This window comes from Stylophora pistillata, chromosome 9 (assembly GCF_964205215.1).
Source record: "Stylophora pistillata chromosome 9, jaStyPist1.2, whole genome shotgun sequence".
Lineage (NCBI taxonomy): Eukaryota > Metazoa > Cnidaria > Anthozoa > Scleractinia > Pocilloporidae > Stylophora > Stylophora pistillata.
Genome location: NC_142527.1, coordinates 24,900,369 through 24,926,893, shown reverse-complemented (window position 1 = coordinate 24,926,893; position 26,525 = coordinate 24,900,369). Strand labels below are relative to the sequence as shown.

General features: G+C 38.5%; 1 protein-coding gene across 2 annotated transcripts; it reads left to right on the top strand.

Moving 5' to 3' along the window:
* The first annotated feature begins 1,040 nt into the window (after nt 1-1,040).
* Nucleotides 1,041-26,525, top strand: LOC111336420 (WD repeat-containing protein 17). Of its 2 annotated transcripts, XM_088734231.1 has the most exons (31): nt 1,041-1,313; nt 4,523-5,192; nt 5,603-5,907; nt 6,660-6,773; nt 6,901-6,955; nt 7,134-7,225; nt 8,102-8,184; nt 8,335-8,421; nt 9,027-9,115; nt 10,109-10,184; nt 11,069-11,096; nt 11,295-11,419; nt 11,848-11,897; nt 13,033-13,185; nt 13,774-13,904; nt 14,115-14,240; nt 14,660-14,812; nt 15,542-15,606; nt 15,792-15,867; nt 16,398-16,570; nt 17,009-17,108; nt 18,163-18,299; nt 18,830-18,941; nt 19,192-19,333; nt 19,831-19,933; nt 20,346-20,447; nt 21,722-21,817; nt 23,207-23,268; nt 24,450-24,556; nt 25,256-25,415; nt 25,781-26,525. In XM_088734231.1, the coding sequence occupies exons 1-30, from the start codon at nt 1,185-1,187 to the stop codon at nt 25,373-25,375; spliced, it is 3,861 nt and encodes a 1,286-aa protein (XP_088590357.1). In that variant the 5' UTR covers nt 1,041-1,184; the 3' UTR covers nt 25,376-25,415; nt 25,781-26,525. The 2 variants fall into 2 exon arrangements, with proteins under 2 accessions (XP_088590357.1, XP_088590356.1); XM_088734230.1 differs by having other exon boundaries at nt 25,256-26,525.

Genomic DNA, 26,525 nt, shown 5'->3' with positions numbered 1-26,525 from the left:
CCTTCTTTTCGCATCCTTAAGATATCGCCTTGCCCACAAGAGTTCTTTACGCAGAAGAAGCAGGGGTTCTATATGAAAACACAGCCTTTGCTATATATTCCGCAAAAAAAAAAAAAAAAAAAAAAGCCAGTGTACTTGTATATCAACATCACTGACTGCTCAATCGTTCAATTGAGATCGCTTGAATTTCCATTTAGCCCTATTCACCTGCCGCAAAAAGGCTACTGTTCTTTTTTCCAAAAATAACTCCAACCTAAGTGAAGATCGCTTAACAGAGTAAATTACTTCCACAGCACTTGTTCTGATTCCGAAGTGTATGATTTTCCCAATAAATGTTGACATTAAGTTAATGGTCGGATCCTCTAACACGGACTTTTTTTCAGTGCATTAATCGTGAAGAGCAAGGAAACTTGAGGAGCAAGATTCAAAAGTGCAAAAAAAAAAAAAAAAAAAAACTACTCGACCCCGTTTGTTTTGGGAGGAAAAAAGGCGAAACTGTTAAATTTGAAAGCGATAAATTTCGAGCACCGCTGAATAGCAGCTGTGAAACGGGTTATTGTTATCGCAGGAGTATCAAATTGAATAATTTTCGTCAATTTTATGAATAGCATATCCTGTTTACAGCTTCTAATCCCGTTTCCAGCGGGTCGCCTGAGTGACAGGTATACACATTTCGTCAATATTGACTTTGGGTTAAATATGTCCTTGAGAACTTAGAATTTCCCAAACTTTTTTTCTGTCGGTGAGAACAGTGCACCTCCATTAACTTAGAAGGCAGGTTTTTTTTTTTTTTTTTTGCCTTTCTTTTGTTGAAAGCTCTTATATTTCTTGAAGTTGTCTTTATTGTTGTCATACCGCCATCTACATAACAATCGTGGTTGTACCGAGCCGATATCATTAGCTGCTGAATCAAGATGTGTACGTTAATTATTATAGTTTAGTGTATCTTCCTGTCAAAATTTTTTCACCTCTGTAAGGTTAGCGTGTTTGAAAATAACTACAGTAGCCGTGACAGCCTGATCTTTACTTCTTTAGAAGCTTCAATCGTTGTGAAAGTTTGCTGACTGCTTGGCCGCGCGTGACCAGAAGCGCCTGGGCAAGATCTAATTTGGAAGATGGCGGAAGATCGACGAAGAGAGCATCAACTCAAAATGGGCTAAGTTTGTCCTGTTTTCAACAGGATCATGAGTCTAATGAGACAGGTTAGCCTTCTCCCGGCAGGCTGTCAACCTTGGAACCTTGATGTTTGCGCTGCAAGCAGCAGTGGAGATCGATTTGCCTATTGTGCGACCCTCGCTGTTTACGTTTACGAGGTGAGGCGTAGTGTCGCTATAGGAATAAACTACCCCTGACGATATGAAACAATTACTGTCCTTTAGACACCTCATTTTCTCCCGATTCTATCTTCTGTTAATCTATAACATTTACAATGAGTAAAATTTATCGAGTATCTCTTTAAATTTGACTTGCCCGGCTTTATCGAAGGAATTGGAATTTTTACCAACTTTTTTTCCTAATATTTACTTTAATTAAACGTGACTCTCGCCTAATAGGCAGTTGTGCAATTCCTTTTGAGAAAGTCGAGTGGTTGCTCAGAATTGCTTATCTGGTCTGCAAACACTCAGGCAAGATTTCCGTATAACCCCATACTTCATTATGCGTACAATTCTTGGATAAAAGAAAACAGGGGCAAAACAACAGATTACCTATGGGACTTCGGCTTTGTTTTTGATTGGTATGGGGTTATACGAAAATATTTCCAACACTCATCCAGTGTTGATGTTCTTTTAAACTCTCCATTCTCTTGGTGTGTTTCCTCGAGTTTGAAATTTGGAAAACAAAATCTCAATAGAGTATCCGCAAATTATCTCGTTTACAAACTTCAGCAGAAGTGACCTTTTGATTTGTCGATCTAAGTTTGCGCTGCTTAAATTTTCTCAACAGCGAACGTGACAGATCGTGTATCTTTTTAATAAATGTATCACTGATTTCATTCCAAACTCGTGTCTGTCGATATTAAAATTAAACACAGATGACCTTGACACTGGATGGCGTAATTTCGATTTTTCGAAGGTTTTGGCTGTGTTGCCTTGATGTTTCGATAAACACCAAAATTCCTTATGATAACAAGAAATGTTTAACTGTACCATCAAGTCGTGTTAACTGTTCCCACTGCACTAGTCTAAAACTTTCACCTAATTACAAAGGCTAAAATCTGGGGTCTTAGGATACAGTTGAAAGAATATTATGTGAGCAATGTTTGTTGTAGCGGAAATGTTATGTCACAACGTGCTATTTTTTTTTTTTTTGTGCGTCATATTTGTCTGAGGCACAGAGAATAAAACTTGTCACGACTGTCTGGATTCATAGTAAGATGTTGCAACTTGACTTTATTTGACTTTTGTAGCTTGATCTCACTGCTCTCTGATCATGTGAAAATCATGTTACAAGAATAATCGAATTTGCACCATTTAGAGTCTAATTTTTTGCATAATTTTACAATGTCAAGCATAAAAGTCCTGGAGACCCTTAGTTTAATTCATTTAATGGTAAATGAAAGGGTTGCAACATGTTTCAATTTAAACTCTGAAACAATAAAACAATGCTTGCAGAATGCAGTACTGTAGAATTTCACTTTCATCTTGCCTTGCATGTGTTTCTTATTTTTCCTTTTAACCTTTAGCTGCCAGGGAAGATCAATAACTAATTTCTTAGTAAATGCTAGGGGATTTGTCTTTACATTTGAGCAGCAAAGGGTGACAAGAAGGTAGAAAAACATCAACTTTGGGAAATTGCTTGAATTAACCCCTTTACTCTTTAACCCATTAATGGCCGCAGCTTTTGTGAAAAACTGTGTTTTGAAGCTAGTCGAGCAGATTTTGGGTCACTGTTGTGGTTTTAAAAGCTCAAACTTACCAAAAACCCATTGACAACTCGTACACTCAACGGCCTTTCGATCCAAATGCAAAATGGCAGCCTGAAAATCTCGGGCACACGCAGAAAGAAAAATTTCGAGATAGTTTTTGGGTTGAAAAGTAATGCCCCACTTATGACTTTTACTTTTCTCTCTTTCTCCTGCCCTTTTTTCCCCCTCTCCTTGCCTGAAGTTTCTCCTCACTTGCTGGAAATTTAGTAGGCTTCATTTTGGTGTAGAGAATTTTTTAGGAAACTACTCATTATTTTCAAACCACATGCTCAGAAAGGTAGGTGGGTAATGGAACAAGATTTTCGTGCAGATTTTCAGGTCAAAGTTGCATGGTTTTTTGGCTATTTCTCCAATCTCCTTCCCTCAATTGCGCTCATTCTGGTATCATTTGTAAGATATTTTCAACCTGTTCAAGTACGTGCTCAAAGTCGTGCTCCAGGGTTAAAAGTGATGACGTCACAAAGCGTAGAAAGGGTGTGGGTCCACATGGGCGCATACAGGCGCACTGGACGTCAATAGGTTAATTAACATCAGTTTGAAAATTCTCTATTATAGTGTTACTTCTACATTTCCTAAGGTACTGATAAGGAAAACTTTTTTCACAGTTAAGAGCTTCTTCAGCTGGTGATCATTTCCTTTATTCTTGTAACTTTCATGTTTGATTCAGGGGTGTATTTGTAAGGAGATATTAGATGCGTATCACACTCAAGGATTAATAGGGTTCACTAGAGATCTCAGAGCTAGATTGTAAGATTATGTAATGGTAACAGGACCAAGTGAAGTCCAATTCTGTTGGTACCAGTAATCAATATACCTTATTAACCAAGTGCGAGAGCCATACTGGGAGGATATCGGCCTGAGGTCTTGACAGTACGGACTGAGTGCAGTGAGGTATGTACAAAAAAGACCGAGGGCCGATATTCTTCCAGTACAGTCCCGAGCAAGCTTGGTTAATAAGAGATTTATTATACGACTGAAGTTCAAAGGGACACAAGTGCGGTATCATTCAGGACAATTCGGGACAGTCCAATAATGAGAGGATATTGACCAGCAATAGAGCATTTTGATTGGTTGATTTTAGTTATTGGCCCTCTGACTGCCCTTGTCGTGTAATAATACGAGTTATTAACAAAATCAGATGACTACATAGTAAGTCAGATTTGTTTATCATGAGTATGATTACTGACAGAATTGGACGACACAAAGTCCTTTAACCAGTTGATCAAAACTATGAAAATATTTGATAGAGAAACTAGACATAAGTTATACATTAAAAAAAACAACAACAACAGTTGACTCACCAAAATGCACATTAACAGCATGCACATAAGATGTCTTTTGTCCACTCACACAGGCATAACATGTTAACTGTTCCTTTCACTGTCCTATAATACGCTGCCAAGTTACAAGCATTATGGATACACTGTCCTATTAGAGCCAAAGTCTGGCTGGTAATGACCAATCACGTTTGAGAATTTTGTTATAGATTTGATTAGTCTCAGACTTGTAATAAAGGAAGAGAAATGACAATGGTAGCCCTAGGAGTGGAACAGTTTAATTCCTGATATCTGATGTGTGTATGTATTGTTATTTCAGTTGGATCCACAGTTTAAAGAATTCCGCTTGTCTGTGATCTTGGCTCAGCACAGGAAGACAATCACATGCATCACCTGGCATCCTCAAAACCCTGATCTGCTCGCAACATCAAGTAGTGATTGTAAAATTTACATATGGAGTGTGTCACAGGAAAGAGTGATTGGTACCTTAGAGAGTATCAAATCCACTCCTTCCTGTATAGGTTGGTGTCCTCAAGATCGGGATTCTATTGCATATATTTCAGGGCGTGGGCCTTTGTGTATTTGGAACTATGCAACCCGTGACTATACTATGATCTTCAAACATCTAGAATCTATGACATTTTTCTCAGAAGTGTGTCAGTTTCGCTGGAATCAAAGAAAAGTTGGAAAACTTGTCTTTGGCCATAACGATGGTAGTATATCTGTCGTAAATCCTGGACAGAAAGCATTTAAACATTACTTAAGACCAGAACCCTTTGAAGATTATGATGAAGAAGATCCTGTGATCAGTCTGGAATGGGACCCATTATCAGTGGATTACCTGTTGGTCGCCAACTCACACGGCAGCCTGAGGTTGATTGACACTGACTCAATGACTGTCATCATGAATTTCAAGTTACCAAGCTCTGCAACAAAGATTCACACACTCTCTTGGGTTTCCTCTGCTCCTGGAGTGTTTGTGACGGGAGGTAAAGTTTTTCTCAAGATATCAATGCCTCTTCAAAAGAGGTTAACTAATATATGAATGGTTTCAACCCACTGACCTCTGAACTCTTTTTAATTTATATATTAATTAATAAAAATACCCAATTATGTTTTGCAGTTGTTCCCATCATAAAATTAATTGTTTTTAGCTTTGAGTAGCTGGCAAGCATAGGTGTTATCTTAAATTAAGCATTTTAAGAATACCTCTAAATTAATTTAAGTTTGAAATTTGTATTTAAGAACGGTATTGGGTTTCTTTATTAACATTGGGTTATGCTCTAGAGATTTTGTTACTTTAATGTAATTACTTTTCGATCAACAGAAATTGATAAAATTGTAATTATAATAATGAATGACATGTTTATCTTACTTGAACTTTGATGTTACTTTTCAGATGCCCAAGGAGGTATTCTTCGTGTTTGGAATGTGTCCAAAAGCTCTCCATTGACCAGCATTAAATTAAAAATGACCAGCTTTCATGCACTGACTGTTGTTCAACCTGACCAGAACTTATTATCAACCAATAATAATCAAACATCCTCAGGAATGTCGTCAACCTCAGTAGCAGTTCAGCCTCCATCCCAGCCAAATCACATCACTTATGCACTTCCGCCTGCAAGAATTCTTTGTGCCTTTATGGATGGCGGAGTTGGATTGTATGACTTAGCAAAACGGAAGTGGAGCTTTCTTAGAGACATGGTAAGTAAATTGTGTGGATGGAAGTGGGACTTGGTTTGCTGTGGTCCCTCCTTTCTTCTTGGATTTAAATTTTCTTTTTTTTAAGTGAACAGTTGAGAGATCCTGTGGTGTAATGGTCAGTGGGCTGCATTCTGGGTCTAGATAGAGGTCAGGGTTTGAGGCGTGGTGGGGTCAGTGTGTTGTGTTTGTGGGCAAAAAACTTTACTCTCACTGTGTAACTCTCCACCCTGGCTCCAGTTGTTTGAGGTCAGGATAATGCTATCCACTGGAAAAATCTCTATCTAGTGAATAGAGAAGTACATTTTGCTATCACTCATCTGCTAGATAGAGATTTATCGACTGAATAGTGTTAACCTCCCTTTATACACCTGGGCCCTGGAGTATAAATGGTTACTGGTGAATTGTCAGGGAAAGCTGATGAAATTTAGTGGGGGGTTAACCTTGTGAAGAACTAGCATCCCATCTTGAGTGAAGTAGTGATACATGTGCTGTAATTGCCCCATGCTAAGGAAACTGGCAAAAGCTTCTGCTAGATGGGCCTCTTAGTGCGAGTGTAGACTCATCCTTTTTTACTTACTTTGTACATGAACGTTTTCAAGTGATATTGTTGAATCATTCCTCACATGTTGAACACCCTTGCAATATTTTGTCAACTGGTGCTATTTTACTGAATTTTGTTGTTTCTGTTCTTAGTCATAAGTAAGTGTATTCTGTGTAATACTAGAACCTTTTGTTTTCCAATTTTTTTTTAGGGACATATAGAGACAATATTTGATTGCAAGTTTAAGCCTGAAAATCCAGATTTGTTGGCAACAGCTTCCTTTGATGGAACCATCAAAGTCTGGGATGTTAACACTATGACTGCAGTAAGTACCACATTCAGCAAGTAATTTTCTCCATTTTTGTGCTTTTCTAAGGATGACTCAAAATTGTGGAATTATAATTTAGTACTGAATTTCCTGTGCCTAAATCCACTTTAACTTTATGTGATAGGTGCATTCATCTCCAGGCAATGAAGGAATCATCTATGCACTTTCTTGGTCACCTGGTAATTTTTTCAGTTTTACTGTGTCTTATTGCTGATCTTGAATCTGGACATGATATTGACAATCCCCCCCCCTCCCTCCCTCCCTCATACTCACCTTCTGTAAAAAATTGTTTTTACTGGATGTGTGATTTTCCACATACAAAATTAAATCTGAAATTCTTTAACTTAACATTTACAGGAGATGTCAATTGTCTGTGTGGAGCAACAGCTAAGCATGGAGTCTTCATATGGGATATAAGCAAAGAAAAGATTATCAAGAGATTTACTGAAGTAAGTGAATTGGACGATTTTGATCGGTAATTATAACGTGCATGGAAGCTTGGAATCAAGAAGGATACAGTTAGCCCCTTTTGACAGTTGACTCGAATTACATTCGAAGGAAATCCATTGTCAGGCCCAGCATTAACACTGAACGTTTTAAACATAGCTTTTTTAATAGATTAATTTTTAAATATAGTCTAGCTCTGTAAACACCCCATATGTATTTCAAATCATTTTTATTCAATTTAATCATTGTAATTTTTCCCATCAATATATATTTTTACTGTAACATCAGATATGTAATTTTATCGGATGGTTTTTTAATTAAGACGAATTTATTTATTTATTTATTTACTCTATGTTAGTTCATGTAATTTTTTCTTTCACTCCCATGGGTGACCAAGACAGAATTTCTTCTCACAATATCAATACAGTGTCAAGCGCACATGTGATGAGACTGAAGAAAAATTTTAATTAGAGGATCACTATTTGATCCTTTGCCAAAGTCTCTTAACCAACATCATAATAATTGTGCTGCAAACAATAAGGAGAAGTACTAAATTGAGATTTTGGGAGTGGAAGGTTTGTATAATAAGCTGAAGTATACAATACAATTTGATTGATTCTTTATTATGACCAATTGGTAGACAGATGTATAGCTGACATCACCATTACCAACATCTTGCCTTCTATCATATAAAACAATATATTATGTTGCCTTGGGTCTGTTCAGTAATAAATCATAGAAGACATCAAAATGTGGTAAGAATGTCAGTGCCTTTTTTTTTGTTCTTACAAATTTTGATGCCATTTGTGATCTAATTTTGAACAGATGCATGGCGTCATGGAATCTATTTGTTGAATTTTGTTTCCTTTTCTTCATAGCATGGAAAGCAACATGTTTACAATGTGAGCTGGAATCACAAAGATTCAAGGAGAATTGCTTCCTGCAGTGCAGATGGAACATGGTTAGTATCTCATATATAAGAAAGAATATAATCTTCTGAGATGTAACTGGTAGCTGGGATTATGCAAATTTTATCTGAAAGTATAACCAGCCCACATTTACATAAATAACCACATTGATGCAAATAAAATTTGTTATTCTTCATTTTCAGTGTTGTAAGGCAAGTGGATGGAACTTTAGTCAAAAGATACAAACACCCTGGTCCTGTCTATGGCTGTGATTGGAGTCTCAATAACAGGTATTATAAAAGAAAAAGGAAAAAAAAAAAAAAAAAAAAGATACAAACACCCTGGTCCTGTCTATGGCTGTGATTGGAGTCTCAATAACAGGTATTATAAAAGAAAAAGGAAAAAAAAGCTGTTATTAATGTGGCTAAATGTAATTAAGGCAAGATTAAATTTCGAGCCAATGCAGTCAGCAGTCTCCTCTCTAAGTGTACATGATCTGCGGGGTGACTGCAGGGGCCTTTGCTTATCGTGCAAATTACGTTGCATCTCATGCTGGCATTTTGAGCTGATCTTTGCGGATCTATCACCTATAACAAATCTTTGCAAATTCTGGCTTATTTGTGGCTCCCACTTGTGGGGTTGCCATGGATACCTCCTTGCTATGCCTGAAGCGTTCAGGCTTTGTCCTCATTTCCCAAGTTCATCTATTGGTGATGAGTTTAAAATTGATAAGATTAATATTTGTCACAGATTAACCTGTTTTAGGAGCAGCAAGTGCAAGTGTCTTCTTTAATTGAGCCACCTACCATGATATTATTTTGAAATGTTTTATCCTTTAGATCTTGAATTGACTCTGGACCAAAATATTTATTTTTTGTGATTTGTGTTGTTGTAGAGATATGATTGCTACTGGTTGTGAGGACAAATGTGTGAGGGTGTTTTATGTTGCTGCCAGCACAGATCTGCCTTTAAAAGTATTTTCTGGTAAGCAACAATTTTGATAGATATAAGCTAGAGATTTAGTACTGAATCTAAAGATAATATGTGCGTAGAATTGAACCAAAATATTTAGTTGTTATTAACCGAGCAGGAGGTCTGTATGGGAGAATCTTGACCGAGGTCACCAGTACAGACCGAATGCAGTGAGGTCTGTACCAGAGACCGAGGTCAAGATTCTCCCATACAGACCAACCTAGCTCGGTTAATAAGATGTTTATTATATATGGCTGTGTCTTATATGCCAATTTTTTATACTCTTTGTACCTTTTTTTTTCTAGACCAGTCTAGATGCTGGTCTAGATGGGAAAATCTAGACCACTTTCAATATTTATTTCAACCAATCAAATTTGTGAATTCAGTAGTTCCCAGTCCTTGTGAGACACAGCCATATAATAACAAATAATACAGTTAAAAACTTTTTTGTGTATTTCCTCACAAAATTCATAGAGGAATACATCCTATAGCTCCAGTGATCCCTGATATTAATCTACATAGTAACTTAATAAACTTTTTTGTTTATATTTTGTTTTGTTTTATTGTGATTTCTTTGGATACAATGTATATATGAAATTCATATATTTTGATCTGCGGTGCACTAGTATCGCACTAGAGCACTGCACTAGTATCGCAGAGGTCAGTGGTTCGAATCCCGTATAGGCCTGATTTTTTTCAGGTCTGATTTTTGCTATTGCATAAATAGCGCTCTCTACTGTGAGGATCGTGCATCATACGTATGATTTCTTTGTTGGTTTGTTTGTAACAGTGACAATGGCCTCTATTGTAATCCTTTCCAGTTTTCTTTTTGCAAATTGAAGCCCTACAAAGACAGGGTGGAGGGGTCTAAAGTCTTAAAATAATTAAAAGTTTATATATTTCAACTCATGCCTTTGCTCTGTTGCCTAGGCTACAGTGACCATTAATTTATTTTACCTCTCAAGTTGCATCACCTTGATAGACTTGTGAATTATTTCATTACAGGTCATGCAGCAAAGATTTTTCATGTGAAATGGAGTCCTATCAGAGAGGCAATCCTCTGCAGTGGTTCAGATGATGGGTAAGGAAGCAAACGATAGTTAGAAGATGTTGTAAATGAAAAAAATTGCTGTCAATACTCAGTGAGATGAGTTGACTTTCTCTCAATACTGTGTCATCTCAATGAATAGATTCCATGTTGCTGTGCATCTGGTCAGTAATTGATTACAGATGATGTCAAGATGTGGTAAGAACTAAAAAGTGGTACATGAGATGCAGCTGAGAATGTACAGATGTTCTAGCTGCGTTTTGACGTCTTCTGTGATCTGTTAATGAGCAAACCCACAGTAACATTGATTGGATTTGTTTTATACAATAAAGAAGAAAAAAAGTGTCCATGGTCACATTTGTGCATCTGTCTTTCATTAGATCACAATTAAAAATTAATCAAAATGCACTCACAATTCAGCCCAATATACATGTATAAAAACTTCTAACACTTGATATCATCCAAATCAATTTTTTTCTTTCCTCTTCATGAGCCCAGAGCCCACCTCATAAACTACAAATAACCACCTACAAGAATTGGTCTGCACATGTGTGATATATCATCATTTTTTATTCCCTGCCAATAAAATACTATTCTGTTCATGCTTAGTTTTACCCATGTTTGTTCTTGCATGGAAAATTCAGATTGCTTTCATAAGATGACACAGGATGATTCCAACAGATAGTGCTGTAAAGCAAACTCAGTTATGGAATGTTGACATGTAGTTATTGAACTACGTAAGCTGTCATAAGATATTATTACAAGTCAGTGTCTGAAAGATCAGTAACTTGTCCCAGTTTCTGGCTTTTCTAGAATATTGAATCTACTCACCATTGACAAATCATCATATTTTTCTCAACAGTGTCCAATTATTATTGTTTTAAAAATACATCTTTTTCTTTTGGTTGTTTTGTTAGAACCATTAAAGTGTGGGACTATACTGAGGTAAGGGGGGCAATTACAAGCTAGTTTGGTTCTATCAACTGAATTGACAATAAAAATTGGCTACAGTAAAGAGTTTCTGAAGCTGGCAATTTAAACATTTAATTTTGTGAAGTGGTATTTCTGTGTAACCTTTCAGTATGTCCATACCTGGAGCATATTTCATATATATATATACATACACTGTTCATTTCTCTTTAGGATTCATGCGTGCATACGTTAGAAGGGCACAAGGCACCTGTGCGTGGCCTGCTGTGGAACCCAGAAATTCCTTACCTTCTAATTTCAGGCAGCTGGGACTATGCCATTAAGATTTGGGATACGAGGTGACATTTACTCGCAATTAATCATCTTTACCACAAAGTACTAGTCAGTTACTTTGATGTTGTGAAATGTTTGAATGAGAGTAGCGCTCATTTGGTTATTGAATATTTTCCTTGGAGACTACTGCGCATTTCGTAGAACTTAAACTGAAGTTATCAGTACGACCAATCTGAATTAAGCGCATATCCCAGGCAGCCAATGAGAACTCAAGTAAAACAAGTCAACTGCCTGAAGCGCGGGAAAACGTGCTTAACCAAGACGCGATTGAGTTTGGTTTTACATCTGATTACTTTGACATTCAATTGAAAATTTCTCTTGTGTTTTTCTGAGAACGTTTCACACCTCACATTTTTTACGCAGCGCAGAGAAAGCTAAACGTGTTGGGAACATTTTTCATAGTAATCAGTCGACTTGCTTTTATCATTATCAGAGATGGAACCTGTCTAGAAACTGTGTTGGATCACGGAGCGGATGTGTATGGTATGGACAACAAATTCAGTTTTATTTTTTACCCAAAATTAGACTCAAATTCAAGTTATTGAAAAATTTTTATACTTTGTCTCACCTTCCTTTTCTTCTGCGATTGGTTTTACTAGTTGATCGTGGGTATTCAAGGTTCTAGAATTTAGTCGTTCTGGAATTTAGTCTTCCTGAATGGTGATGTCCACGGAGTTAACTTATATGAAGTTAATTGCTTAAGTGCAACTTGAAAAAAAGCATGACAAACACCAAGCTCCCTCTGATATAAACTATTATGAAACTGAGATAGAATAAATATATGAAAATCATATATTTTGAACTGCGGTATTTGATACGTATGATGCACGATCCTCGCAGTAGATAGCGCTATTTAAGCAATAGCGAAAATCAGACCTGAAAAAAATCAGGCCTGTACGGGACTCGAACCACTGACCTCTGCGATACTAGTGCAGCGCTCTACCAATTGAGCTAACAAGCCAACTGAGAGCAGGCCGTTAAGTTGATTCGTAATGAACCCGTGAAAGTGATAAATGAGATAGAATATTATGAAACTGTTGTCAAGATGATCTTCGAAACTGTAGTCAAGATGATCTTCGAAACTGACATTCGAAACCAATCGCAGAAGAAAAGGAAGAAGAGAGACAAAGGATAAAATCCAAACCAAAGTAATCACAACCATTAATCAGTAGAAAAAAAAAAAATTTAAGAGCCAATGAAAAATCAAAGTAGAAACAACCAAAGTATCAATGAAGACTGCAACTTGAAAACAAAAGCATGACAAACACTAAGTTCCCTCTGATATAAACTATTATGAACCTGTAGTCAAGATGATCTTCGAAACTGACATAGGTTGGATAGAGCGTAAAATCCAAACCAAAGTAATCAGAACCACTAATCAGAAGGAAAAAAAAAACCTTAAGAGCCAATGAAAAATCAAAGTAAAAACAACCAAAGTGCGGGAAAACGCGGGCAACCAAGTCGTAACTGGTGTAAGTTTTGCATCTGATTGGTTGAGACAGTGGCGGGAATTTACTGGACCAATCACTGTGCGAAGTAATGCCGGACATACTTTCGATGTTCAATTGGAAACTGTTATATTTATAGTCACAACACATGTATTGTTTTTATGTTACAGGTTTGACTTGCCACAGAAATAGACCATTTACAGTCGCATCGTGTTCTCGCGATTCCACCGTCAGAATCTGGTGCATATCGCATTTGGCGTGTTCCTTGCAGATCGATGTTCTAGCTGAAAGACCCCTTGATGACCTTATAACCACTAACACTGGTATGTGTGTGTTGGGTGTCACGAGGGTACGAGATCTGGTCAACAAAAACAGTGACAGCCCATAACGTCTTGACAAAACTGACAAATCAATATTTGCGATATAGACTTGTTACACCCTCGTTACTCGAGGACTACTCTCTAATTACATCAAGTGTAATTAATGAGTGATTAACGGGCGCGCATCAACAAAACATTTGCTTTTTTCTGTTTAGCTTGAGCTCACAAGCGAGATACATCATCATTCCTAGAAATCCAGGGATAGATCTGCTATTGTTTTTCTTCTTTAAATTTAGTGCAATACCTTTCTTGCTATAAGGAAATGTAGAATAATTTTGACCACAAAGTAAGAAGAAATCATGGGAAAGGTGAATTTAACAGATGGATGTGATTACCTTTAAGAGGGCAAGGAATTGTTGCGTTAGAAATAGCCATAAATAAGGTGATACTGCTCTAGAGCGAGCATGGCAGCTCCACATTTTTATTTTCCACTTTATTTTAACGTTTAACCTTCAATTTAACGTTTTGTTTCCTTTTCTATCAAGTTAGGTTTCTTCTTTACATTTAATTATAACATTCCCCTTTCCACAGAAGCAGCCATGTCATCTGGCGGCACACCTCTGTTAAATGGAAGAGTTTCACGAGAATTAAAAGCAAATGTGGCAACCAAAGGAGAAGCATCTCATTTGTCAGCAGTAAAACTGTTCTCGGACTTTTTCACTGTAAGATAATAATTCGCATAGACTTTCAGAAGCTTTAGTGTGGTAAATAGAATAAGAAAGATGGTAAATTTTGAGTTCGGTGAAGAAATAGTTGTGGTCATGGTAGGGAGCGCATGCTCTAATTAGTCGATGATTGCATCATATGTTTGTGTTTTCTCCCAGTGAAAATGACTCTATAGAAAGTGTTTGTTCATTTTTCATCTTTTTCAGCCTCCTTGCGGAGCTAAGAATTTGTGGGACTTGGTGTTTGTGTTACGAGACGGCGACGACAATTTATTACCAGCAACTTACAGCAAAGGGATTTTGCACACAAAACATCTTGTCAGACACAAAGCAGTAAGTTATCTTCCGAGGATTACGATGAACTTAAGATACTAAGTTGGTAACTTCTTAGCATTCCTGGAACCTTCACCTTGACGTCGTTTCTTCCCAGGTTCCTTTGACCTTTGACGACCTCGTTTTCAGGCTCTTTCTTTCTTTTAGTGTCCTGGATCTGTGTTGTTTTATGTTCCTGGGTGGTAAAAGCACTGTGAGACTAATTTAAAAGTGTCTGGCCCAAAAACATAGCAGAGTGTCATGGGTACGGCTGCCCTCTCCGTTTAGAGCTAATTTGGATGAAGTATTTACCAACTGATGTACAGCCCGACGTTAGGGAATAATGTCCGCGTTGTTCTTCTGAGTGATATGAAAATGAATCTCTTGCAATTTGCTAAGAGGGTTTTGTAGTTTGACTTCCTCTGCTTTTTGTGTCATAGTCTGAGGCACAAGAGTTAGAAACCGTTCGAGCAATGTCCAGGAGAGGAGGTCTGATGTCTAAAAAAGAGGACAGGATCAGAGAAGCGGCAAATCTCCATGTCAAGATTGGTCAGCTACAGAGATACTGTGAGCTGATGGTCGAACTGGGCGAGGTATGTCATCACCAAAACTACATGGCCTGTTAAAGATGCGTCGTTTTTATCTGAAAGAAGAAGTGAGGAAAATACACCCTTGGCGCTTTCATCAGTAACGCCTCGCTCTTCCCTTCACTCGCTAGAAAAGCACCAAAAACACGCCTGATCTTCAGGTCGACTCCGGGTCGTTTTTAAGTTGAGAGTTTTAGAGCTAATAAGACGGAACAACAATCTTCAACTAATGAGGCTTACATAACGTAGCGAGCTGGGGAGAACCCGAGAGGAAAAAAATTTAACTGCGCTTTCCATATCGTTTAGGCGGCATAAAATGTTTGAAATAACCATCAACAGGCAAACCGCATTTCTATTTGGTGTCTTGAAATCAAATACAATTTATCGCATCGAAGAAAAGATTAGTAATTGACTGAAGCGCGAAAAAGCGTCAATGTCAAGGACGCAATTGCTCTTCACATGATTTGAATATAGATTGGTGCGAATTTTCTTAAGCTCTCACATGGTTTAGCGAAGTAGTTTTCGATCACTTCCAACATTCCGTGGATATTTGCTCTATTCCAATGCAATTGCTAATTACTTTTCGCGCGTAATTTGAAACTACAACTCCTTTCCGAATTTCAAATATTTAAGAATTTCTTGTACTTTCTTCAAATGTGCAGAGAGTTTTCGTCTCCTGTTGTAAAATTGAAGGATTAGACTAAATGTAATTCCTATTTGTTTATGTTGTTTAAGTGGGACAGAGCACTTGCTATGGCTCCTGGAATCTCAATGGATTATTGGAGAGAACTAATGGAAAGGTGCTTTAAAAAATATTCTTCAATTCCTTGTTCTAAAATTTTTTAACGCAGCCGGAAACCTAAATCAGTGTTTCAAAATGAGTGTTGTTTGCATCTTCTTCATCATCATCATCATCATCTTTATGAACCTATTTTCCATAACGTTGTTGTTTCTGTTTGATGTGGTTATTTAACTTTTGTTACAGACGAACTTCGCAACTTATGAGGGAAGATGACGACTCCGCTGTCCCATACTGTGTTTCGTTAGGAGACGCGGCGAAGGTATTGTATGATAGTGAGCCTGTTCTTCTTTTAAAGTACGCTGCTTTCACGGGATTTCAACCCATGGCCTCCAAATGTGCGAAGGCGAGGCAGGAGAACTTCATGAGGCTGAGGTTTATCGGTGAACCTACAAAAAACCGAAAAAAAAACCTTGTACTTGCACAATCCCAGTATTTTTCTAATGTAGAGTATATTTCGATCGTGTGTCGTAAAACCTAAACTGAGATTGTCATAACAGCCAATCAGAGGAAAGGAGATCGTCACAGAGAGCCCGTGAGAATGTAAGATAAAGTAAGCAAACTGATTAAAACGCAGAAAGGCTATTGGCTAAGTCGTGATTGGTTTTAGTTTGGACTCTGATTGGTTGAGCTTATGGTTTGAGTTTCCTAGACCAATCTTAAAGCGAAGTGAAGTAAAACCAAAGGAATTCTGGGTTAGAGTCGATAAAAGCAGGAATAGAGGTTATATTTTCCTTAGGCTTGTGTATTGCATGCGATAACTGTTTTTGTTTTCTTGGGGTTTCTTTGTAGCTCGTGTCTTTCTTTTCGTCACGCGGTCAGCTTCACGACGCCTTATTGGCGGCGCAAGTGGCGTGCGAGGGAGGACTAACTCTACCGCAGAAAAAGGAAAACAAGATTCCTGATCTGAGAAAAAACGACGTCTTACCTTCTCTGATCAATCACATGACTGACGAGAACAAAGGGTGAGCATCTGCTTGCGTGTGGTAACTAGTGAGGGATTTATCCGGTCGCTCGGGTTGGATTGAGGTGGATGGGAAATTTTGGGAAAGAGGCGAAAAGCTGGGAAGAATGAGAAGTGGAGAAGACTTACGAAAGTGGAAATGAAAAGAGGGAAAAAAGGAAAGTGAGAAATGGATAAAACGGATGGGTGGAAAGGTAGGGAAGAAGGAAGGGTCGGGAAGTTGGTAGGAGAAAGCTATAAAAAAAATTGAGGGGAATGCTATGCGGAGGAAACCAGGGGGAGAAAAGGAGATGCGGATGGCAAGTAAGAACACGCAAGGAGAGAATGAAAAAAAAAAAAAAAAGGAAAACGAGAAGAGACTGAGAGAAAGAAGTTGCAATGATATCTATGGCTCCTTGAAGCTTGATGAATAATTAGTGTTTTTCTCTGTTGTGGTCAGTCTTCTTCAGTCAACAAGTACTGCGTTAGCTGACTGGTATTTTTATTGTGGACAACCTGTGCTGGCCGCATGTTGTCACTTGGCTGTAGGAGATATCGAGGTTAGTATCTGTGTTGTGAGGTAAAATTGGAAGTTGTTATTTTGGGACTTTTTCAGTTTAACTTTTCCTTTTGTTAAGCCTTGCCTTTTGCGTCTACGTGTTGTTTTGGTAGATTTATAGTTTTGATCTTTTATCTTTAGTGAGAACTTGAACTAGGCTCAGTTCGCGGATTTCCTTCTTACCGTGTCAGACATTTTATCGCTTGTTATGGTTGAGAATAAATAGTTTCATAAGTGGTCATGTTTGGGTTGGTAAAACTGACCTTGGGTTTTTCCTTCACGAAAGATCCTGTTTGTGCGTGCGATTCTCATGCGCAGCTTGATCATTGGCGTTTAATTGGTTCCTTGGTGCTCGCCAAGTACTTCGGAGTGAGCCACCCAGTTTCCCCCTCTGCAAAATAACGGATACACTATGGAAACTCTCTCGGTCTGCTAACCCAAACATGTCTACGGTTTTGCTATTTAATACGTTAGTACTCCTCGCTAGAGAGAGAGATAGGACGCGTCGCTGTAGCGATAGTCAACTCGTTTGGAAAAGAATAACAAAAAGAGAAGACTCTTGCTACCTCCCGTTAATTCGGCCGAGCGAGTGTTGGGGCCGAGCGAGTGGTAAAACCCCCAACATCTGTAATCGCACTGCACAAACCCGTTATACTTGTTCCCTTTATACAGTCTGTATCTTGAAAGACGCTGCCAACAAATCTTTGATATCTTCGGTAGTATTTTTTTTCGACTTCTTGATTTGAAGGTTGTAGTCTCTTGAGTGGGAAGAGTGAAAGAATCTTGAGAAGAAAAAATTAGCTTTGTCTATTTGACTCCCTAAGTCCGACTCTTACATACCGCTGCGAAGCGTTACCCGGTCCTCCTTAGCAAGAAGTGGTATTGCTGTTCCCCTTCTTTAGAAAGCTAATTTACAACAGGGAACTTCCACCACAACGACCACCTCCATCGACCTCTAAACCCGAAGTACAATGCATCATTCATCAAGCCACCGCGTCTTACTCGTTCAGAAATTCTGATTTGGATTATTTAATCGCCTGTTTTTCTTTACCCAGTTTGCTTTGTCGAAGCTCATTCGAGGGAATGAACTGGAACTAGCAGTCAGTATGGGAATGGTGCTTAGCGAAAACAGTCACATGTATCATCAAGCTGTTGAACTTCTGGCCAGAAAATGTGAAAGACTTGGGAAATGGTATGGACTATCAGTAAATTGTTTCTCAAAACATATTTTCTCGCTTTTGACTTCGCTGACATGCGGACTTTGTATTTTCCCGCGCTCCCCACGGACTTTGCATTTTCCCGCGCTCCCCACGGACTTTGCATTTTCCCGCGCTCCCCACGGTTACTTCACAGTTTCTCCAGCCCTTATTTGGTGTGTGTGTTCCCGCTCTTTGGTCTCGTTATGCCGCTTTTGACACGAGTTTCCCGCCTTAATTTATTTAATTTAATTTAATAACTTCTAGAGCGCTATTTTCATTCAATGATCAACAGCGCCTTTCTGTGTGGTTACATTTTTCCTGCGCTCGCCATCGGCTACTTCGTAATGTTCCTGTGCTTGCTTTACATTTGTCACTGCTTTTACGTTCGTTTTCCCGCGCTCCGGACAGGCTACCTGTTTTCCCGTTCTTGGTTCAAATAGTTGTTATGCTGTTGGTGTGATAGCTCGCACTGTGTTTAACAATTCTTAATCGCACATCTCATGTGGTGTAATTATGTTTTCAGGGACACGTGTATTCTTCTTCTCAAGTCATTGCCTTCTTGTGAGAACCAGCTCTTCAAGACGTGTGCGAGGTGTCAGGGAACTGTTACAGAAGTGAACGAATTGCACGAAAAGGTGACTGGACATCGTGAAAATGAATGAAGATACGATAGCTTGCTGTCCCAACCGATGAAAACGTTTTTTTTTTTTTTTTGTTGGCCAATCCTGAGAATTTGGTAGTAGATGTATGTCTAATAATGATATCTTTAATTCTCATTATCTGTCCCAGTGACATTAAATTAAAATTGCACGGATGTTTTAAGCATCATTTATTCCTGGGGACAAAGGCTTAAAATTCGCCTCTATGTCCTTTTTCGTTCCTTAGGCTGGATTGCCAAGCGTAGAGGAATGTTTACAAAAAGCTCAGCAGTTATGTGATGAGAACAAATTCATGGACGCCATGAAGTACTACCTTGTTTCCTCTTCTCCTGAGCTAGCGCTCGACATCGGACTCAATCTCGTGCGAGGTATGATCGTGGAACGTATTATTCTTATATCTCTTAAAAATTGTAAATGTAGTGGCGTGATGTGAGTGCTACAGTTATTAAATTACGACAGGAATGATAAATATTTTCAACCTGGCTTGTGAAGGATTTCAGTACCGTCTGAGATAATAACATTACTAATGCGCATCATAGACACACACGCACGCACGCACGTACACACACGCACAACTACCAATAAAAACAAAGGAAAATATTTTAGGGAGCTAGTGAGAGCTCGTAGTTGAAAAACCATAACCGGCTTCAAGCAGAGGAAAAGGCGCCTGACCAATGCACGATTTGGTTTTTGTCTTGCATCTGATTGGCTGAAAGGGTGGTATGAGTTTTCTTAGCCAATCACAAAACACAATGAGATAGAACCAATGAAATTCTGGCTCTCATTGGGTTCAAAGTAACCACTAAGAGAGGAGGATGCATCAAGTACAAGGAAATTTTTTGTCACCCAATTTTTTTTTTTTCAGATGTTATGAGTAAACCTTATTGGGTCTTAGATGACGTACTGACAGTCCTTCGGTGGATGTCGTCTATTAGAACAGACCGGCTGCAACAAAGCAGGGCATCCAAGTATGGCAAACTGTAGATAAAGACTGTTTAAACATTCTACTCTTAACCTGTTACCATAAAACACGTTATATTGAAATATTTAGAATTGATGAGTGGAACCAAGAGACTCACTTCTGTTCTGAAATCCTCTCTTTAATCACTTGGTATAAAATGTGGAACAGAAGAAGAGACAATCAGTTTTGTTTGACGCTCAACAGCTCATTTGCTAAGCTCAATCGGAAAGTGGTCTCGCTCCCATATGAGAGGCTTTAATTTTGATTCATGATTCTCTATTAATTATTAACAGGATAATTGAAATTCAACACCAATCCCGATAACTCAAACTCCCGCTAACTCGAACTAGTTTTCGTTTTTCTTGAGAGTTCGAGTTAGCGGGGTTCTACCTGTAATTCAGACGATTCTTTATCTACAGACAGAGACAGGAACTGTTGGCACTGAGTGCCTACCTCGGAGCACTCTTGGCAATAAGAAGAAAATACACTCCGATCATTCACCCTCTCTTCAAACATGCAAGGTACGCACTGCAGAAACAGAGTATGCTACATTCACCCTACAAACAGTCCTTATTCTCCTTCAGCCCCTCGCCCTTAGATTACCAGAAGTGATTAACATGTAACTTCTCCCTCTATCATCCAAACATTATCCAATAAACAGGTTGTGAGAGTACTCAAAGTTATCAGGTAGAAGTGGCTGCCTTGATATAACCCCAGACTCTCGCAGCTAATAATCCTTTTTACAGTTGTGGGCTTGGTGGCCAAGCCTTTGAACAAGAGTGAGGCTTAGGGTGACCTTGTTATGATAGAGATGTTGCTGCTTTTCAAATGCAAATCACTTTGTTATCATGCTAACTAGATACAGGTCTCTATCACAACAGGGTCACCCTTAGCCTCACTCCTGTTCAAAGGCTTGGCCACCAAGCCCACAACTGTAAAAGGGACTATTTACGACGTATCAAGAAATGGTCTATTGTTCCGGCTCAACTTCTCACATTAAGTAGTAAACAATAGTCCTTTTGTTCTTTGTAGCGCTGAGGGACTTTGGCCGAAGCGACGCGATAAAGTTCGTGACTAATCGGAAAAAAATTTTCGGCATGACAATTTAGCTATTTTGGGAGAGTAGGTAGCGCGGCATATTTGCACACGACAGGTAAATTGTCACCGGAGTACCCCAAGGGAAAATTAAACGCTGATTTAGCCGCTTTGGGGGAGTGGGTAGCGTAAATTTGTCTCGTCGAGTCAACTCTCAATGGTCTACCCCAGGAAAAAATTGACCGCTAATGTGGCAATGCAAACATCGAGAATTTAAAATACATTGTGTCTCATTCAGACCACCTCTCTCCGTATAAATCTTTCTCCAGAAACTGTCATCGTTATAAACTAAAGTCGTCATAGTTCTACGCTTAAGTCTAGTCTTTCCGAGCGTTTAAATATCCCGCTCGTATGCTAATCGAAAACTTCGACAAATCCCTCGTGTGTTCTGAAGCTGTTGCGCCATTGTTCAAAAATGGCCATATAGGGTCATTTTTCGCTTGTCTAACAAAGCCTATTGTTATCAAAGTTGAGCCACTTTTCTTGGAAATTTGTAGCAGTTAGGGGGGAGAATTGATCGTCATATCTTGAGAGTTTAAGGATGAAACTCCCAAACGTGACTATAAAAACTAACACGTGGATATCGATTTGTTTTTGTAAATGGATAAAGTTTTGATTTGGACTTACGAATTTCATATTTATTTGGTCCTTATTTCCTTGTTACCTAACTGTGTTTTTCTTTTTTTTTTTTTTTTTTCAGGCAATTAATGCATCAAGATAAGGGAGAATTAGCGGTTACAACTTCTCAAATCGACACAGAATCTGAAGCGTGGCTCGCTTTCAATCAGCCGCTCGAGTAAGTATTATGGTCTTCTTCAAGCCTCTTGTCTAAAATAATAAATAATAATAATAATAATAATAATTATAATTATAATTATAATAATAATATAATAATAATTTATCAATTTATAGTGCGCTTTTTACATGCGATGATCAAAAGCGCATTACACTTGATTAAATTAAAAATTAACTTAAACAATATAATATGTCAAACTGAGAATAGAACTGAATATAAAATTGCTCACCGATAAAAAGTTTTAAAAAGATAAGTCTTAATATGCGCCTTAAAACTGTTCACATTAGTAATCGCACGAAGTTCTTTTGGAAGAGAGTTCCAGAACCTTCGCGCTGCTACCATAAAAGCTCGATCACCTAACGTCTTGGATCGAGTAGCTGGCATAGAAAGTAAAATACTATCTGAAGATCTAAGGTTATATAAGGACGATTTAAATGTTAGTAAATCACATAGTTATTTAGGAGCAAGGCTGTGAATTTCTTTGAACGTAATAAGCAGAATCTTAAATTCTATCCGGGCTTTAACAGGAAGCCAATGCAGACCGCGAAGAAGGGGTGAGACATGACAAAACCTAGATGCATTACAAACTAGCCTGGCTGAGGCATTCAAAACTCTCTGCAATTTGTTAATCTGGTAATTGGGCAGCCCATACAAAAGACTGTTACAATAATCAACACGAGAAGTAATAAATGCATGGACAAGCATTTCTGTTGATTCTCGAGACAAACACTTGCGAATGCGTTTGATATTATGCAAATGATAAAAGGCAGCACCACATAACTTGCTAATATGAGTTGACATGGTAAGCCGCTCATCAAACCATGAGCCTAGGTTTTTAGCTACTGTTACCGGACAAACATCAATCGACCCAACCCTAATGCAATTGATGTTAACCTTGGCCAGCTGCTGCTTGGTACCTATAATTAAAAATTCTGTTTTGTTATCGTTTAACATAAGATTATCTGAAATCATCCAACTCCCAATGTCACTGATACAGGCAGTCATGGACTTGATGGCAAAATCAGCATCCACGGATCGATTAGGGCTGAATGATACATACAACTGTGTATCGTCCGCGTAGCAGTGAACTTGTGGAAGATGGCATTCAACAATCTGAAACAGTTTGCGCGTGTAGATAGTGAAAAGCACAGGGCCCAAGCATGATCCTTGAGGAACACCTTGTTTTAAAGGAAACTGATCTAAATCAGACTCAAGACGACCAATCAGCTTATCATGATGTATCGTGTCAAAAGCTGGATAAAGAAAGATGAAAAAAGACAACTGGTGGCGTTCTAAAAATACATTTGAAGTTTAATTTTAGACAAACAAAAGAACATCTTGACATTTAAGTTACCATTGCACGTCTCACTTTTGTTTTCTTTTCACCAGTCCCTCGGTCACTCCTACGCCCGAGCAGAAGGCCGTTTGGGACTTGTTACTGAAGCGTGTTGGTAAGTGATAATCATTGATCAAAAAATATGAAGGGCTACTTTGAAGGAAAAGAGAAAGTTCCTTATTTTCTGTTTATCTGTTTTTGTACGTTTTTGGAGGAAAAAAACCTTTAAAAATGTCTCAACAGTCTGAAGAGAAAAAAATGTTTTAGAGAATCAGCGCCTACTGCCTTAGAACACCATCGCCATGATTAAAGGAACTACTTGTTAACCCTTAAACTACCAAGATCTGACTGTTAATTCTTCCCTCTGGCTGCTACAAATTTCCTCGTCAGTGAGTAACGAGAATTTGGTGTTAGATCAAAATAACATCTTATATCAAATAATTTTGAATATTCTCATGTCTAGTTTGCTGGATATTGTGCGGATATTATAGGGAAAAACCACAGTGAGTAACATTTAACTGAGTTAAATGTTACGAGTTAAATGTTACTCACTGTGGGAGTTGAAGGGCGAAATGAGAGCTTCCGATATCTACGACCAGGCTATTCTGCTCCAGGAACTGATTATATTTTTCATACAGAAAGAGAGTTATTGCTCAATAAAAACAAAAGTAATTAGGAAATAGAAAATAGACTACTTAGCTCATTTGGGAGAAACTAGCTATTAACCTCTTTTCTGGGCTCCGACCATCAAGAACAAAGCGCCATTTTGTGTGAGTATGCCACTGAAACTTGAAATTATTCGCCATAAGGATGTGGGATACATTGTTGGAATAGATTGACGCTCTTAATTGTATATTTGTATTTATAACACAACCAAAGTAAAGCGCGCGCTCTGATTGGTCAATTTAGCGTCCCCCATTTGCCCATGGGTGTACGCTGCTGACGTGAGCAAATGCAAAGACTATTTTTCCGCGCGCCCTTGTTTTTTCTGGTCGCATAAGATTTGTTAAATAAAAGGGAACTCTTTAGCTACAATGTATCAATGTTATGTCATGAAACAAATGGTAAACACCACAGCGTACACTATTGAGTTATGGATGCACTTGGGAGGTTTGCTAAGCACTCAAGAAGCTAGAGTCGCTCTCGGCTATCACCTCGAGCGACTCTTACGCTTCTTTCGTGCTTAGCAACCTCCGGCGGGCATCCATAACTCAATAGTGTACGCTGTGGTGTTTACCATTTGTTAATTGTTATTTTATCAATGTTCTTTCTTTTCTTTTTTTTTTTTGTGTATAGGCACTGAACCATCTACGTGCTTGGTAGGTGAAGACATGGTAACAGGCTCTCTCCTTCCAAGTCACTCGGATGTACAGTTGTCTTGTCTAACGGGAGAGAGGATTAAGGTGCCAATTAATTCACTTTCTCTCCGTGTGTGAAGTCCCTTATCCAACGTTTAACAATTATTCTTTGAAATCGAGGGGAACAGTGGCTAATTATTTATTACACGACTCGGGCAGTCAGAGGGCCAATAACTAAAATCAACCAATCAAAATGCTCTATTGCCGGTCAATATTCTCTCAGCATTGGACCGGGCACTTTCCCGAATGGTCCCGAATGATACCGCACTTGTGTCCCTTTGAACTTCAGTCGTATAATAAATCTCTTATTAACCAAGCTTGCTCGGGACTGTACTGGAAGCATATCGGCCCTCGGTCTTTTTTGTACGGACCGAGCGCAGCGAGGTCCGTACTGTCAAGACCTCGGGCCGATAATCTCCCAGTACGGCTCTCGCGCTTGGTTAATAAGATATATATATTTACCGAAAGCCACTTTTCACCTTGTCCCGTTCATCGTGGGAAGATTACTCTTGCGATTCCGATTTCTTCCGGAAAAAAGAGTCAAGATGGTGGCCCTGGGGATCTGTTGTTGCAGCTTCATGTGTTTGAAAGGTGAAAGTAAAAAAATCTGTCGACCAATCAATCAATGAAATTCACTATTAATAGAGACTAGAGTTGTTGATGTGAATCCCCACAACTGCCTGTGTTCTTATGACAAGGTCTTTCCAGCGGGAACTTTATTAGATCGTTTGTATTTCATTTTAGGGCCAGGCATTTTTCTTGAACGACGGTCGTTCCGTGATGCCGTTGAACCACGCTCTGATGTGGGCCAAAGTGAACGTATTTTCCCTGTTTGGAAATGGAGTGCGCCTGGAACCTTTCTGATCAGGGACGCGCCCCACAATACTGGTGACAGGAACACCAGGCGAGTGGCTGTTTGCGTCGTTTTCCTCGTAGTTTATCATTTCTGACTTTATTTCTAATCTTTAGCCTTTAATATCTACCCGCATGTGAACGCTCTAAAGGAGAAATGTAATCAAATATTTTCGTAATAGGTGTACAAGTACTTAAATAAGTCATTGTTCGGGTATGATTATGACGTTATTTAGTGTGATTTTTTCTCTTCCTAATGGTACATTTTGATTGGTTTTGAACATGCACAAAAGCAGAAATCACCATTGACAATCAATGGCAAGCCAAAACAAGCTTCATATTTAACGAGGTTGTAGCCGTTCTATCGAGTTTAGGTTTTTTTCCAATTTTTACATTCAAATTGTCTTCATTGTGCAGGTGTTTTCGTATCTTATGGTTGCTGGCCCAACGAAGTATATTTCAAAACCACATAGACTGAATGAGACTTTCAATTTTTCAAGTATGTGAGTGGAAAATGCGTTCTAAACAAATAATAAACATGCATACCACGATTTTAAATAGTATAGGATGTTACATTCGGTGTAGAGTGTAAGCTCTGTTAAGCGCTTCAACGCCTTTCTCGCTTATTCTCAAATAACATTTGAAAATGCTTTTGTTTATAAAACAGTTTTCAAAGTTTTGATTGCTCGAGAAACTTTGATTTTGCCTTAAACAGAAACCCCTTTCTCAGGACTCCTATTTCACCATCTTTGCTTGTCCCCTCCTCGTCCCCCCCCCCCCCCCAGGCATGTAGGGGACTAGTTGGAGCTAATAGTTTGTTCCGCACAAAAACTACATTCCTATCTTCTAATTGCTAAGTAATATAGGCAGTGTTATTCTCACTTTAAGTTATCTATCTAGGAAACATGGCCCGGACAACTTTAGCAAATATATTTTCGGGATTTTTTTTGTAAATTGAGGTAAGAGTGAAGAATTTACAACCAAGGAAAACATCTCCATTAGGTGCAAGATGATATTTATTCTTCGAGAGAGTTCAATTTTTGCTAGAGTTATTTAAAGTTTTTGTATAACTGCCGGGTGTAATAGATAATAATTTATGGCTAATTAGGCATGTGTTTCTAATGACTCCAAGAACGAAATAAAGATCAGAGTTTTGATGTAA